Genomic DNA, 17,715 nt, shown 5'->3' with positions numbered 1-17,715 from the left:
ATGAGTGCAGTCCTTTACTACACCGTATTTTGCCAGTGAAGCTAAGATAGCACCCTCTGGCGGAGCACTTCCTAAAGCAAAGTCAATATGTGAGAAATGGCTCCCCCTGTAGTGCAATACTTATGAGTGAGTTACATCCCACTTATATAAGATGCTACAGCCTCATGCAATATTCCTTGCCAGTTTCATTGCAGTTCACATTGGTTACTTCTTATCACAAAGTATATGTTTAAATGTTTGAAGGTATTCCTTATAATTAGTGAATTCTGCAGGTACAAAATGCACACATTGGATACACTTTGTATAATCTTGATTAGTCCCCTGGGAAAATGGATGAGCTGCACATGAGGTTAAGGTCACTCTCTTGACTGCTAGTTGCCAACTAGAGGGGTACAAAAACCCTGTGCCCTGGGAGGTGGAACAAATTAAGTGTTCTCTATAGTAGGGACCCCCAGCACCGCCCCAAAACATGTGATAGTGAGTCTGAGTGGAACCTAGTATGAGCTCAGATCCCATTAACATGCTTGTGGTTGACTACTATCAAAGGCTCAAAGCAATCTTCCAACATCTACAAAACCCCATTTCCAAAAAAAAGTTGGAACGTTTTGTAAAATGCAATAAAAACACACATCTTCTGTAAAATGTCACTGTTTTGTAGCATTGCATTATAAGGGGGCGACTATAAAACAAATATTCACTAAAGGGTTGCTTTTTGCAGTAAAAATTGAGTTTTCAACAAACTGAATTATTTTTCAATGCAAGATCTAAAAGTATTTAGGTCTTTCACCAGCTACAGTTCATAATATTATGAAAAACTTCAGGGAGTCAGGGGACATCTCAGTGATTAAAGGCCAAGGCTGGAAATGGCTGCTGAATGTGCTTGACATATGGTCGATCATATGCACAATGCCAGGAATGGGCTGAAAGGATACATGGCCCTGCAGCATTGGGCTCTGGAGCTATATTCTCGGGGGGTGATTGAAATCAATCCCAGGTCTTTGGAATAACTGAATAGAGTTTGGTATCATGGGGCAGACACACACACACACACACAACTGGGAGCTGGCTGCTCTGGATGTGTGCTCACAGCCCGTAGTGCACTAGTGTGTGTGTGTGTGCTCACTGCCACATAAAAGGTTAAATCCCAGAAGCATTTTGTACAATTCACTTTTTGTTTTGGCGGGGGTCAAATGTTTGGGCACTTTATTTATATTTTTTTGCTCATCTACCATTGTGTTACAATTACACAAATAAGAGAATCGGATGGCACTTGCCATGAGAATGTGTCAGGTTACAGATAAAGTATGTATAACTCCTCAGAGAGAGAGAGTCACCCACAGTGGGTCTCGAACACAGCAACACTACCTGCATTAGGAAGCATTCTTTTTTCAAACAGAGGTGCAAAGCATTATTTTCAGAAATAAAAATGTAAATATTGATTCCTCATGTCCTCCTTAGCTTATGTTCCATTTGGTAAAAGGAGAGACACAAAGAGAGGGACAGAATAGCCCTAAATGCGCCCCAAAGAATGAATGTGTGCGGGTCGGGTGACGTCAGCGCGTTGGGCGGGGCGCTGTCCGAGGTGCTGAAGCTCTCCTTCGCTGAGCGAGATCGAGAGTTCAGCACCGAGCTGAGGATACATTCTCTCTCTCTGTCTTCCTCCATCCTCCCCTCCGTCTTACCTCCGCCGGGATGATCCTCTCTCTCCTCGCGCTCCTTTTGGCCGGACACGCGCTCTCAGCTATGAACCCGAGATTCGGTGAGTTCGTCTGTAAACCCTTCTCCTGCTGCTGCGCTCATTTTATGTTGTTAGACATTTATTATGTTCTCGGGGAACACGCCCCAGACGCGCGCGATGGTTGCTCTTCCAAGAGATTGAGCCTCTGTGGATTTTCAGGAATGCAGGAGCCCCTTCAACCCTCGCTCCATCCATTCCTTCCTCCACCGCTCCATACAGTCTATTGCGTAATACCGTTTACGCGCTGATACAATGTCTCGTGCGTACGAAACCCTCGAGAAGCACGTGGCCCGAATGAGAGGGCGGGGGGCTGTGTGCGCGCGCAGATTGTAGTGTGTATTCTGTTCAGTTTTTGGCACAAGGTCGAGTTTGAATATTATTGCATTCAGCTGCGCAAGAGAGACTGGGATGGGATGGGATTAGTTCTAAATCACAAACAGCACTCAAACCCATCCCAGAAAGGACGGCTGGAGCTGCATTATTTCAGAGAACACGATTCCACTGCTCCACAGCTCACTATCCCAGGCTCTGTGCTGAGCATGGTGACCATAGGCTCCTTAGCAGCTGCTCTAAAACCTCCAGTTAAAAGTAACAGGTTTTACTCATTATGATGTGTCTCCAGACTTTTGAACTTACATTAATAAAAAAAAAGACCTCATTATTTCTGCACTCACTGTCCACTCTCTCAGCTCCACTGACCATACAGAAACCCTTTGTAGTTCATCAATTAGACTGTAGTCTATTTGTTGCTCTGCATACTTTTGGTGCCCCCTTTCACCTTGTTCTTCAATAGTCAGTACCACCACAGGGCAGGGTGCGTTGGTAGGGTGTTAGTGTGTTACACTGCTACGAGTGGATCAGACACAGCAGTGCTGCTGGAATTTTGCAGCTGTGTCCACTCACTGTCAGCTCCATTAGACACACCTACACTCTCATTATAGAACTGTTTAAAATAAAATTCTATTCTATTCCTGAGTCCTGGAGATAAAATGGAGCATATGAAGTCAACTCAGTTTTAAAATCTATAATTATAATAGAATAAGATACAAATATGTTTCCTAATTAAAGTTACAAAATATGTACCACCACAGAGACAGTTTTTCTGACAGTGTACCTCGTTGGTCCACCTTGTAGATGTAAAGTCAGCGACAGTAGCTCATCTGTCGCTGCACAGTGTGTGTCAGTCGTTCCTCTAGGTCTTCATCAGTGGACACAGGACCCTGTCGGCTGGAGGGTTTTGGTTGGTGGACTATTCTCAGTCGAGCAGTGACACTGAAAGCTTGAAAAACTTTCGCAGCACTGCTGTGTCTGATCCACTCGTATCAGCACGACACACAGTAACACCACCACGACGTTACCATCACTGCAGCACTGACAATGATCCACCACCCAAACCTTACCTGCTCTGTGGTGGTCCTATGGGGGTCCTCATCATTGAAGAACAGTGTTAAAGAACGCTAACAAAGTTAGCAGAGCCACACGTTGGCTAAAGTCTGTAATTATAGAACTACAAGGTGCTCCTGAATGGCCAGTGAGAGTGAGAATTATGGCTGTTGGGTGTATTTCTGTTCACTATCTGAGTCATTGTTGCACTGAAGTGACATTGTTTTGACTGGAGTGTGGTTTTGACTCTCCCCACCTCTGCTTTCTGTTACAACTGAGATCAGAAGAGTCGTGTCTGGCTGACATTAACACAACAGCTTTACAACCAACAGCCAAGCAATGTCTGCAATATTGCACAAGGTACACAACAGTGTCAGCTGCCAACACTATGATGTCTAGATTCTGCCAGAAATCACATGAGTCTGTCTGTGGTCAGCTTTACATTTCTCCAATCCATCCATCATCTCAGAGACCTTCCATTGGTACTGCTTTCTCTTCTACTTACATCATATCCTGGCTGTCCAAGATGAAAAACGATGATCTAAAATGGTGACATTTTAAAATACAAACACATTAGTGCAAGTCAAAGACATTATACTTTTTGGAGCATTTCTATTGGTCATCTACTGAGCCATTTCACTAACTCTATCTGCAGTAATGTGGGATGCTGGAAAGTCAGTATTTGGATTAGAATTCTAAGACTTGTAAAGCTAATAAGAAAACCTTACATTAAAAGTTAAGGGGGCCTGTATTTGTGAGCAAAATGTATAATAAAGGGGTCACAGTGTGCTTGGTGCTGGGAGGATGGCAGGAGTTTGTTGGCTGAGCTTAGTGGCTTTAGTCAGGGACTGAGGGAGAGCAGCTGAACCAATGCCAAGCCATCTGTACGAGACTAAACACACTCCACACCCAGACTGACTCTGAGATACACACTCAGCCTCATCTTTTGTCATTTTCTTCTCTGCAGGTTTGTACTGAAGGTTTTTGCCATATCCTAATTCATTTAATTAATTATTAATTTATGTGTCTTAACAGTTGCTTCATTTACTTGTTTTCTCCATATTTTAAAAACCGTATTTTTTAAATATTAAACTCATGCAATGCCTTGTCATAGACGATGCTACATGAACTTGAAATGTTTTGCTTGTTCTAGTAAGTTTGAAAAAACAAAACTAGATTTGGAAAAATGATAACATGAAAAAATCGTGCTGCATAATCTTTTTCATTGAATATAACTTTGTTCCACAAAAATGATTTAGCTCCTCTAGCCCTGTTGAAATCCATTCTTTTCTGACATGGTAAATGCTAGTTTGCTGCTGGTCATTCAACACCTTGTTGACCAACGTCCAAAGAACACACACTGTAAGACTGTGTTAGCACTCAGTGCACTGTCTTACTGCCCACTGTCCCGGTATTCTGACTGATATTCAGTCCCTTAAGGCTAAGAATACTGAGACAGTTGTAAGACCACCAAACAAAAAGATAACAGATGAGCTACTGTCTCTTTGCGTTTAGCCCAGTAAAGTGGGTGTATTTAATAGAGTGGGCAGTGTTTAAAAACTCCAACAGCAGTGCTGTACTAACACACCATGATTACGTCAGTGGCACTGCAGCGCTGAAAGTGATCTGCCACACAAAACTACCTGCTATGTGGTGGTCCTGGCCATTGAAGAACGGGTGAATAGGGCAACAGATAACAATTTGCAATTGAAGAACTGTACTCATTATAGTGGACCTGACCTGAGAAAATAAACAGTGACTGTGTTCTGGTGGTGGCCTTGCGGGGACCTGACCAAACAAGGTGAAAATTGGCATAACAAAGTGTGAAGACCAACAGGTGGATGACAGTCTGTAACTGTAGAATTAAAAAGTGCTGGTCAGTGGAGCTGATGATATTGACAATGAAGTGTAGAAATAAGAAGTGGTCATATAATACATGACTGTAAATTATATATTGGGCTTAAATGAGCAAACGAAAAAGTGCGGGAAACAGATGTGACGTCATCGCACTCTTCATCAAGATTCTCAGTATACTTCCGCTTATGAGGCTTAATGTCGGTTAGAGAACTGTGTACCAAAAGAGCCCTATACTGTGTGTTGTGTTGAACTTGGGTCAACAAGATGTTGAGTAGCCAGTTAAATCGGCGACAAGCCAGAACAACATAGACCAGCTCATACCAGCTGGACTGGGGCAGCTATATGGGGATTTCTCTGTCAGAAACCGAGACGAACGTGACCTCTACACAGAGCTCCTCTGAGGTAAAGTTTCCTCTAAATTCTGAGGAGAAAAACACCACTAATGTTAAACACTTCCTTGACAACAGTGGTACTTTTTAAAAAAAACTTTTAACAATATTATTATACTGATATTTATTATTATTATTATCAATATACATGTAATATTACAAAGACCAGAATACAACATCGGCATCTTTCCTGTCAACCGCCTTCAAAATAAAAGTCAGTTCACAAAGGATATTATTCTATGATCTCAGTAGGGATCATACCTGAGGATTAGAGGACTGTATGCTAAGAATACACGTAGCTGGTGTCTTGTCATGCCAAGTTAAAGCTAGAGGGGTATGAAGCCCCACAGCAAAATACACAGCAATGTAGGTACTTTTTCTCAAGTGATGGAACTTTGGGATGAGTTGGAATCACATCTGTGATCCAGAATCAGTGTAGCTAATAACTCAACAAATATACCGTAACAGTATGTTACATCACCAGTGCTCTTGTGGCTGTATTCATCTTCACTGCAATGTTCCAAAATCTGGTGTAGAGCTTTCCCAGAAGAGTTATGGGGAACAAACCCCCCCCCCCCCTTGCATTTCTGAGAAAATGTTGCCTGAGCAATGTTCCTGACATTGAATGGATGTAAGTGAAAAGTATTTTAAGGCATTTTTTTCCTACACCATTCTTCATGAAAACAGTGTCTGCTACATGTAATGGCAGGTCCTCCAGGTACATCCAGTTGTCCAAAGTCCCTACGACAAATTCCACATCATGATTCTGGTCATTTACCCAAAAAGTTTGGAATACACACCAGCAAACATTAAAATGAAAGATCTTTATGACAATCTCAGTTTTTAAGAATTACATCAGAAATGTAGTTACTGATACATATGAATAAATGTTTCTGTTTCCCTTTATATGTATTTGATATCCTCTTTTATCCCCTTTACCTCAAGTGTTCCTTGCTCTTTACCAGGCTGCCATAAGAACATAAATAAGAATAATTATGCGTAAATTGAATGTTTAATAATAATTTAAATAAAGATCACAATGTGAAAGGCTACTGTCACTTCTTAAATCAACTCCAAAAAAAAACCAAGAACATACAACCTTTGTTCAGACAGTATACTCCCAGCATGTCCTGGGTATTTTATAAAAATTCAGATACATTCTAATTCAAGTGAATTTTGAGATTTATTGACTACTGATTATTAATCATTTGTTATGTTTTGCTTATGGATGTACAGCTTGGTCAAAAAGCCTTCTAGGAACATTTCCTTGATCAGATGACACTCATAAACACAGCAGCTGAATAAGCATCATCTTCAAAAAGATGAACTGTGCTTTCTTTTTTGAGATCTGCAAAAAATGTAATGGCTTAAAACTTCTTAAACTTCTTAAAATGGCTTAAATGGCTTCTTGTGTGTGCAGTAATCATTCTGCTGTCTTCCTGGGAGAAGGCAATGCTTTGATGGCAACATGTCTTGGCTTTTGCTCTGTTTGCTGATAATCGACTGGATGGTCCTTTTAATTTTTTGACACACAGAACTCATTTGACTACAGCATGCATTTCCACTATGTTTCCGACTTCTGCATTATCTTCATAGGGTGGAATGCAATGTAGAGCTTCAGCTTTCATTTTTTGATGTAGGGGTTGACTGTGTAATCCCAAACCAATATGGGTATTTACCACTTAGCCTGCTGTTTTTAATGCAGCGCTGTCTGAGGGCTTGGTCACTCATTGGTTTCTATCTTTTTAATACACAGACAGTTTTTTCCTGGATTCCCTGCAACTTTTCACAGTATTATGATTGGTAGATAGGGAAAGACCTAAATTCCCCTGCATTTCACCTGCTTACTGTTAAGAGAATCAACAGACCACATACTCTTTTTATAGTTTTAAAGACATACTTTGTCCAGAAATGGGCTTTGTAGTTATATAAGAGACAAACGCATTGAGCATGGCAAAAGCTTGGTGATTTTTAATATGCCCAGATGTGCGTCGTGTTTCTGCTGGCACTAATTGAGAGTCTTACTATGCACAGGTTGTGTGTGTGTGTGTGTGTGTGAGAGAGAGAGAGAGAGAGAGAGAGAGTCTCTCATTTGTTTAAGTCGAGTAGGAAGCACTGTTGAACCTGAGCTAAAAATAAACTCACAGCGAGGAAGCGAATAGATTTAGTGAGAAATTAATAACCCAACCATCAATCAATATCTCCCCGCTTTCTCTCTCTCTCTCCTTTCTGCCTCCCCATTCCTTTCTCTTTTTTCTAATGTTTTTCTTCTCTCATTCTTCTTTTCCATCATGTTGCTGTGATCAGAATGTTCTTATATTTTACAGTAAATGACTATTATTAGAATGTGCAATAACAGTAATGTAAATAATGGATGGTCTTTATTGAGTACTGTTGGAAAGAGTTAAGTGTTAACAGTCATATTTCACACTCTGCTGCTGTTGTATAATGCATCACCTATTTAAGCACGCTGAAGCTTTGTTCTATATTAAAGAACATATCTCTCCGTATATATGTGTGTGTACGTGTGTGAGCGAATGTGAATTTAGCTGTCAGGTACATTTCGGGATGTTTCCAAGAGTGGTGAGTCTTCATGTGCTTTAGATTTCCTCAGGCTAGAGCGTCTCAACAGGTTTAATAAGACTGTTCAGGCTGGTTTATATAACGTTTCCTGTTAAAGGGTGTGACATGATCACATCTGTACAGCAGCTTTCAGACTGCTACATTGTGTGTGTGCGTGTGTGTGTGCACAGACTGCTACATTGTGTGGGTATATTGTGTGAAACTTCAGAGCTCTTGTCAACACATACCATTAAGTTTAATGACATTAGACTCCAGAGTGTCTTGTTTTGTGCCATGCATTTCCTTGTAGACTGTACAACACTTATGTGCCCAGTTGAATACTTGTGTACACAATGGGTGCACCTCAGTAGCAAAGTAAATGATTACACTGTAAATAATGTCTATGAATTTTACAGTGGAAATCTGTGAAACCATGACAGTAAATGACTGTAAACTCTAAAAAGGTTGAAAACAGTTTCTGTAACAGTGAAATACCGTAAATACTTTTATCAACCAAAATATAATTTTGGTTGATAAAATCTCTTTACTGTAAGATATAAATTATTTAACTGTTAAACACACAAACCATTAGTGGCGGTACAAGTGTCCAAGGACTGGGAGGAGCTGAGACTCATTAGGGAGCTCCCAGCATGCTTTGCTTCTCCATATTTTCTCTGATTTTCAGAGTTTCTTTGGCTTTTCTGTCTTTGAGACTTACTGATTATGAGTTGCATTGGGGTGATCACTGTGTGTGTTTGTGTTTTATGCATATTATGTCGAGACGTGTGTTAGTCAGGAAAGTTCACCATCAGCCTGTGTTCCGCGTGTGGCACCCAGATACCGAACATTTCTTTAGTCCTTTCAGCAATATCTCCTTTTAAGGGCTAAATATAGGATGTGATTTGTCTGTATCAAAATATGGCTATATCTCAGTCACCATTCTCTCATTTGTCACATAATTTACACGTTAATTTTATAGCAAAACAATGTTTCTTTGTTATTTTTATGTAAATACCACGTTTTTTACAGTGTATATCTGTTTTTTTAACAGAAATATACTGTAAACAAAACAGTCCTTAAATGTAAAATTTATGATTGCCAAAAACATGACCGTATATTTTACGGCGAAATTCTTGCAACCACAGCTGCCAGTATTTTACCGTAAATTTTATGGATTTTTTTTACAGTGTACATTAATAATATATATATATATATATATATATATATATATGATGTATGTATGTATATCAGTAAACAGAATCCACGTTCAGTGTTATGAGAATTTCAACCGGTAATCGTTCCCTTCTTATTAAAGTTTCTGGTTTTACCTCACACAACACTGTCGTTCCAAAATTGTCCCAAAAAGAGCTTTTATCACATCGGTTGGGCCATTTTTATTGGCATCAGGACAGCGATATCTGGTTCAAACACTCTGTTCAAAATTAAACAGCTCCTAATAGTTTATCAGTTCCAGGTCCGGACATGGACTGTGGTCCTCCTGTTCGTTACAACCGGTATATTGTGTGTATTTACAGTCCTGTATGCAACATCTAATTATAACGGTAAATTGATGACACACATCAGTTTACCAATGTCCCACTGTTCAAAAATTTATTTCAATAACGTGTAGTTTACTGCAGATATTAAATTGTGTAATTAAATAAAACACGCTTATGGTGAATATATACTGGAACTTCGGAATTGCGACTATGATTTAAATAATAAAAATGGTTACAGAAAAATTAATTAAAAATGTTTTACACTTCAATACTATCTACTGAGAGTACTGTCATGATACTAAGCTGGCAATAACCTATGTTTAGAAAACATAACATGTAGTCAGTGTAGTACACAGTAATTCATGTCAATGTCAGTACTGTACTGGACACAGACGCTGGACCCACCACACACCACCAACTCTGATTTAACTCCACAGATACTGTAGATCAGTGGTCGCCAACCAGTCAATCGCGATCGACAGGTTGATCGCCAGGACCATGCAATTAATCATGGTTGCTTTGGTTATGGCATTTAAGTTACTATAGCTGCGTCATTCTGACACATAAAGCTGCAGTCACACAGGGTTTTTGTCTACGAATACTGACACGCGAATTCACGTCCCTGACCGATAGTGATGCGGCTCTGTCTCTCTGAGCCGACAAGGCGGTGCTGACGGTTTCGGTTTCAAAACCGGAGATATTACATGAATATTTCCTGCAGATTAGAAATTACAACACAGCGAGAGTCACACTATACTCCGGTGTTCTGTCAATTTGTGCTGCATTGTGGAAATTTATTGATAATAAATGTATAATTTTTTGAACATTTGATTTTGTAGGTACAGTTTTGAAACGCAGAAGCAAATAAAATTAAGCTAATATTGTACAATGCACCGGAGAAAAAAATGGGAGATTTACCTTGAAAAACACATGAAGACATTAAAAATTGTGGGTCTGAGCATGCGCAGAGCAGCTGTAGCACAGTTATCAATAGGTAGCACAACATGTCAGAACACCTGTTTAGCTCTTACAGACAGCCTCAGGCACTGCCACTACAGCCAACACTCAGCTGTACATTAATGAAGTAAGTAAACAGTTTAATTTTATCTTATTGGAGGCGATGGGGACGTACAAAGCTTTGTTTTTTAAGTAGCCTAAGCCTGGCTTTTACACTGGTAGATCTTTCATTTGTTCAGATTTCAAAAGGTGACCTGGTACATAAAAAGGTTGGTGACCACAGCTGTAGATAGATACTGATGATTCCCACAACAACATCCAATTGATTCAGTGACTCTAATTCCAACTGATCAGCCACTGTATTAAAACACCTGACAGGTCACGTGATTAACATCGATTATCTCGCTACGATAGCTGCTGTCAAGGGGTTCAGTCAGTTTTTGAAGTTGATGTATTGGAAGCAGCAGGGAAAATGCACCAGCGTGATTTAACAAGAGCCCAATTCTGATGGCTAGATGCCTGGATTAGAGCATCTACAAAATGGCAGATCTATTTAGGATGTTCTCAGTCTGCAGTGGTTATTAACTAACAGCAGTGGTCCAATGATCTCAAGAGCCTGAGGTTCTCTAATTGGCCAAGGGAGGTGAAGGCTAATGCGTCTTGTCAAAAAACTGTAATGCGGGTTATGATAGAAAGGTGTCAGGACACACAGTGCATTGCACCTTGCTGTGTATGGAGTAGTGTAGCAGACTACTGGTAAAAATACACCTGCTGACCCAAAACAATGGAAACTAACAATTAAAATAAAAGAGAGAGCGGAATATGAAGATGGTCAGCATTGCTGATTCATACCACATGAAGAGCTCCTCTATTTGTTGGACTTAAGATTAAATGAAAGAGCCCTCAGAATGGAACTCGTTAGCATGTAGAAGACTAAAATGGTGTGAGTTTAATTTTTGATGGGCCTTTTTGTAATAAGCTGAATTTAAAGAGAGAAATACAATGAATCATAACTTCCCAAATGACTTGTTCAAAATAATTTAAATGGCATTTTAAAAGATCTGTTTTGGTTTATTACATTTTACTTTGATTTCAATCTCAGTGGGGTTTTTCACATATTCTCACACTGGAGCTGATGTAATCTACATTTTTTTTGCTTATTTTCTTCTTTTTATGGCTCACATCTGTTCCTGTGTGCCATTATGGTCTTTTGACTATGAGCTGAATATAAATGCAGGTGCTCTTCTCCAGAATCATCATGCAATTTACCCATATTAGCATTAACACTGAATATAAATATTAATATGAGCAGAAGTACTAATACACACTAGCCTTTGCACTGATATATTAACTGCTGGAAGCTGCAACTGATCTCAGAGGCAGTTTTGTGTGTGTTTATAAAGTAAAAGTGCATTATTTACCACTGTACAATGTACAACGAAATATGTCTTCTGCATTTAAAGGCCACATTCTTTCATTATTGGAAAAAAACCCAACTTTTTCTTAAAATTCAGATGTTTCCTCACCATATGCTAACTCTCCAGTCTGTTTGCGTGCTCAAAACGGGACTAATGTTTATGAATCTGGAGTATTTTTAGGCAACTGCAAGAACATCAAATGTCGAAAAGCATGAATGGAAAAGAGGATATTGCTCTATTCCTGCTCCAGTAATATTGACTTATCACTTAAGATGGAAATGTCTTCAAGCTCGGGAGATGGCTAACTGTATTACTGAAAGTGCTACAAAATTAAACAATTCGAGAAATGAGTATCTGTGGTACTTCAAACAGTGAAGAAAAAGGTTACAAACACACGTTTCACCTTAAAAGGCACTTAACTTCTGAATGTAAACAAACAGGAAACGGGGTATTCCCACAATCGTAGACATTCCTTTTAACCCATCTGTGGCAGTGAAAACACACACACACTGGTGCACTAGGGCCAGTTAGAATACACACCTCTGGAGCAGCAGGCACCCATCCCCAGTGCCCAAGAAGCAGTTGGGGGTTAGGTAGCCTTGCATTGCCAGACTCTAGGGAGGGTCAGGAACCTTTCGTCACTTGACGTGGCCAAGAACTGCCTACTAGCACAAGAAAAGACATTTGACTGATGCACAAAAGGACCAATCACAAGTCTGCTATTTTGGCATGACATGTAGAAGGAGGCAGTCTTTGATTCATGTTGTACCAGTACAAGACGATACACAGAAGTGCATATGTGGATGTATGTGACCAGCTTAACAAACTGAAGCTACACTGTCTACTTGTGGGTGGAGCATCTGCCACTGAGGGGTTAGGTGCACCCCAGCTGTGGATTGAAAGAGGAGGACAGTGCTGTTCTATCACTTCCTCAGCCCCAAATTCCCTGCCATTCATGGGGAATGAACTGGCGACCTTCCAATGTGTTTACACTATTTAAAATCTGTAGAAATGATCAATGTCTTTTACAGGAACACTGCAGTGTTACATGTTCTCTTGATGTTTAGCATCAGATTTACAAAGGGAGGTGTGGTAAAATAATTTTTATTTTTGTTGATATTAAATTTACATTATATGTCGTTCTATTTAAACTAATAATGTATTATTATAACACCTAAAATATTTTCCTTAAAGCTTCATATTAACTAGAAGGTGTGATGTGGAGAAGGAGATGTATATTAGAGAAATTTCATAAATTTGTCTGGTATTAACAGAGGGGGACAATTCAGGTCCTGTAAAAATCTAGGTCCTGTAAAAACAATTTAGATTCACTGCTCTGACAGATCTGAGGCTGGTCTGTATGGAATCAGATTTGTGCCAAAAAGAATCGCACAAAAAATGTATCTCAAACTTAAAACTTATAACTTGCAAACAAAATATCCAGCTCTGACCTTTGTGTCCATGACTTTTGTGCGTGAGCTCTGATTTTCTGCGCCAGCTGCACGAGTTCCGTGCGCGTCCTCTCTGAGTTTTGCGAGCAGTTTTGGCACAAAGCTCTCGCGTGAGCGGGTCTTCTCAGGGGTGCCTTCCCATTGGCTAATGAGTATTTGAGTGACAACTCAAAAAAAACTGGCGCACAAAACTCAGAGAGCACGCGCACAGAACTCGTGCAGCTGGCGCACAAAACACAGAGAGCACGCGCAGAAAACTCAGAGCATGCGCAGAACTCAGAGCTCACGCACAAAGTTCATGGAGCACAAAGGTCAGAGTTGGATATTTTGTTTGCAATTTATAAGTTTTACGTTTGAGATAAAAAAAATTTGTGCCATTCTTTTTGGCACAAATCTGACTCCATAGGTCTGATGCCAAGGAATCTGAAGACAAGAGCAAAGAGAAACTATGCAAGCCTAGTTTTACTGGGGTGCCATTAGCCATTTAGCCATTGTCACAAAGGTGTTTCTGGCATTTAAAAAACAGGAAAGCCCAATATACATACCCTTGTCATTGCAAGGTCTGGAGAAGCTTTGGTCATATCTATGTCTTTGTTTATATGTGGCTTTTATTATGTGATTGTGCTGTACGTTTTCTTCATAATATATAACACCAGTATCAGTGTTACAATGACTTATTTATTCAACGTAACAGGTAAAGCATGTGAAGTTTAATGTGGTTGTGTGCAGATGTATGAGTTTTATAAACACACTAACGCCACAAAATATCTCCCGCCCTCAAAGACACAGACTTACATGAAATAAGACAAATTTCAGAGAGTGCTCCACTCTCTGTGAGATATAATACGTGTGTAAATGTTGCAAAGTTCCAAATGTTGCAGAGCTTGTGAACAGCAGAGAAACCTAACTAAAGCAGAGCCAAACACAGCCCCAGAAACACACACAAATGGAGGGTGTTCCTGTCTTATTTATTATTATTCAGCCACGGTTTGCGCTGAAGAACCAACTGTTCTTTGGTTCCATCTGGGAACTATTCTGGTATGTGAACCAGTTTATGTCGGTGGAAATGCACCGAACGTTTCCAAATTTAGTTCACGAACTGGAATGTGAAATATGGCTGAACTAACAACAGATGGTGTAGTGGTTTTGTGGCGCTACTTTAAGTTCTCTCTGTGAAATACGGCTGAATTAACAGTTCCTACTCGCGTATGTGTGTTTCAACATTAGGAGTCAGTCAGTCAGTCATTAAGCACAAATGCCTCTTCTAAAAATGAGTTTGAATGATTTAAGGACTTTTATTTTGATCTTTTACTTTCACCAACTCTGGGGAAACATTTATATAAGTATGACAATATTGAAACTTTCAAACTTTTAAACATATTTGTTTAAGCAGCTGTTTTTTTTTTTTTGTTTTTTTTTTAACCTTGCAGGTGAGCGTGCGGTGTTTTGTATGTCTTCTGTGCACTGCAGATTCAAGCTGAGTGAATTTCAGCATCCTTTAACCACATGCAGTGTCTGGCACTCACTCTCACTCACAAACACACAGCCTCACAACCTGCTGTGGGGAGGGTTTGGCACAGAGCCAGGTGTGCTACCTATGTGTGTGTTGATTTGACTTGCCATCACTCAGTGCCTTCACACAGGGGTGTCGGACTGCAGGTAATTATAGACCTGCCTACACGGGGCCCTCCTTGGTTTGTTTCTAATTTTTATACTCACTGTTATAATAGAAAGAAATGACACCAGGCTGTGGGGCCCAAAATTTAGTGCTACGCATTCTGGAGAGAATTTTCTGTACCTGACAGCAGACTCGCCAATTAATGGGTGACAGCACTGATCTTATAACTGATCAGCCGTGACATAACATAAAAAACGTACTGCATTCACTGTCCATTTGCTCAGCTCCACTGACCATATAGACACACTTTGTATTTCTACAATTAAACCCTATGTAATTGTGAAGGATCCTGACCAAAGAACGGAGTGAAAGGGTGCTCACAAAGTATGCAGAGCAACAGATCAACTACATTTGAAATTGTAGAACTACAAAGTACATCAATATGGTCAGTAGAGCTAATAAAATGAGCACATGTATACGATGAGGTGCTTTCAACAGGTTGTACAGCAATGGAACTGCTTCTCTGCATTCAGTTCCTTTGGTATGAATTGGCATTGTCTTTGTGGACCAGCACTACTCACCCAATATCACTACATGAACTCACTAATGATCTTGTGGCTGAATGCAGCCCTCCCATATGTTTTCCAAGTCGAAGAGTAGAACCTTTTACTGCAGCATAGATTTAAAAAACTTATTAATACACTTGATTACTGATAGAAATGTTGGATGAATAATTAATGGATGTTACTATTTGTTTGTGTGTGGGAGGGAGTTCAGTGTTGAATGGAAAGTGCAGGCACTTTTTAGACTTATTGATAATAATACAGGGTGGGCCATTTATATGGATACACCTTAATAAAATGGGAATGGTCGGTGATATTAACTTCCTGTGTCACGCCTACATCTCAGGACTCAAATTCCCAGAATGCACCTGTCAGTCACATGACTACCCGCCGGTCTACCTCACCAGAATTCTAATTACACACACCTGTTTGTCTCCCTATATATACACCTCACTCTGAGAACTCTTCCCTGCCGAGTATTGCTTTGGTTCTCCCATGCATACAACGCGTTCTATTGTACTCTGTCTGACGGTCTCCTGTTGCCTACTTCCTGCCTGTGTTCCCGATTTACGTCTCCTGTCTTGTCCCTGTTGGTATTGTTTGAATTCTCTGGTTTTCGAACTCAGCCTGTTTTTGACTACGGTTTTTGTCCATCCTCTGAGGTACTGTTTGCTCCTGTTTTTGAACTTTGCCTGCCTTGTGATTACTCTTTTGGATAACGACATTAAAAAGACTGTTTACTGTGTTCCGCGACTGTCAGCTTTCTGTTATGTCATGACAGAATACTCGGCCAACATGCAGACAGCGGACACAGATGCCGTCAGAACGGCTATAACTAGTCAGGGCCAGATGCTAGGTCAACACCGGCAAATGTTGGCTAGCGTGACTCAATCTGTTGATTCTCTCGCTCAACAACAACAGAGTCAACAGCTCCAGCTGAAACAAGTGTTGGAGAGTGTTAACGCCCTTATAGCTCGTATTCCTGCTCCTAGCCCTAGTCCCAGTCCTCCTGTAGCGTCTGTCAGTTTGAATTCTCGTTATCCTGTCAGTAAACCGGAGATTTTTGAAGGTGATCCGGCTAAATGTAGCGGGTTTTTATTGCAATGTTCTATATTTTTTGAGAATTCTCCTCCCAGTAACGACCAGGCAAAAATCGCTTTTTTGGTCTCCAGTCTGTCTGGTAAAGCACTTGAGTGGGCCACCGCTATTTGGAACAATATAGTCAGTAACACGTATCCCGAATTTGTCACTACTTTCCGGGAAGTATTTGACCATGCTACTGAGGGACGTTCTAGTGGTGAGATCCTTCTCACCCTTAAGCAAGGAGCCTGAACAGCTGCTGCTTATGCGTTAGAGTTTCGGACTATTGCTGCTGGTAGTGGTTGGAATGAACCTGCACTCATTAATGTTTTTCGTAATGGTCTAAATCCAGAAATACTCACGGAACTGGCTTGTCGAGATGACGGATTGACATTAGATCAGTTAATTTCTTTATCCATCCGCCTGGACCAACTCCTACAAAAACGTCCCCGGCCACCGTGTAAAAGACAAGAAGTTGTCAAGCGTCAATCCGCTCCTGGTTTTCCTTTTCGCCCGGTACAAGGTCAAGCTCCCTGTCCTAATCCTCCTTCGGATCCTATGCAATGCGATACTATGCGACTTTCTCATGAAGAGCGCCTTCGTCGTCTCCACGGTGGACTATGCTTATACTGTGGAGGATCTGATCATATTCGTCGTGATTGTACACGCTTACCTCCGCGAGTCCGGACTGAAAACCTGGAGAGGAATTTTCATGCTAACTTGGTGAGTGTACCCACAAAAGGGTTAATATCAAAATCCTTTCTCATACCTGTCAAAGTGTACTGCCAAGGAACTTCTCTTGTCGTTTCAGCGCTAATAGATTCTGGAGCCGAAGGAAACTTCATTCAACAATCCCTCGTTACCCGGCTGGGAATTAAGACAAAACAGTTGTGCAAACAGATCCAAGTCCGAGCTTTTGATGGCCTTCCCGTTGGAGGAGATTTCATCTCACAAGAGACAGTTCCTGTTTGGTTCCAAACAAGTTTCCTGCATCACGAGTGGCTTTCGTTCTTGGTATTACCCAAGGCGGATTTTCAGATTATCTTGGGACTACCATGGTTAGAAATTCATAACCCCGCTATCTCATGGAGCCAACGCGAAATCACATCCTGGTCATCCTTATGTCACACAAACTGTTTAGCCCTTAAAAACATTTCTATCCATTCCACTTCCGTGGAGAGTCCAGATTCAACCATGTCA

At 40.5% G+C, this 17,715-nt stretch overlaps 1 protein-coding gene across 1 annotated transcript in view; it reads left to right on the top strand.

The window, feature by feature from the left end:
- The first annotated feature begins 1,628 nt into the window (after positions 1-1,628).
- ptprn2 (protein tyrosine phosphatase receptor type N2) overlaps positions 1,629-17,715 on the top strand; it is a 290,779-nt gene continuing 274,692 nt past the window's right edge. Inside the window, exon 1 of the mRNA XM_066680912.1 lies at positions 1,629-1,759. Within this exon, the coding sequence (XP_066537009.1) occupies positions 1,693-1,759 (67 nt within the window). The 5' untranslated portion in view covers positions 1,629-1,692. The remainder of the gene's footprint in view (positions 1,760-17,715) is intronic.

This window comes from Hoplias malabaricus, chromosome 9 (genome assembly GCF_029633855.1).
Source record: "Hoplias malabaricus isolate fHopMal1 chromosome 9, fHopMal1.hap1, whole genome shotgun sequence".
NCBI lineage: Eukaryota > Metazoa > Chordata > Actinopteri > Characiformes > Erythrinidae > Hoplias > Hoplias malabaricus.
This window is presented reverse-complemented; position numbering and strand designations above follow the sequence as displayed.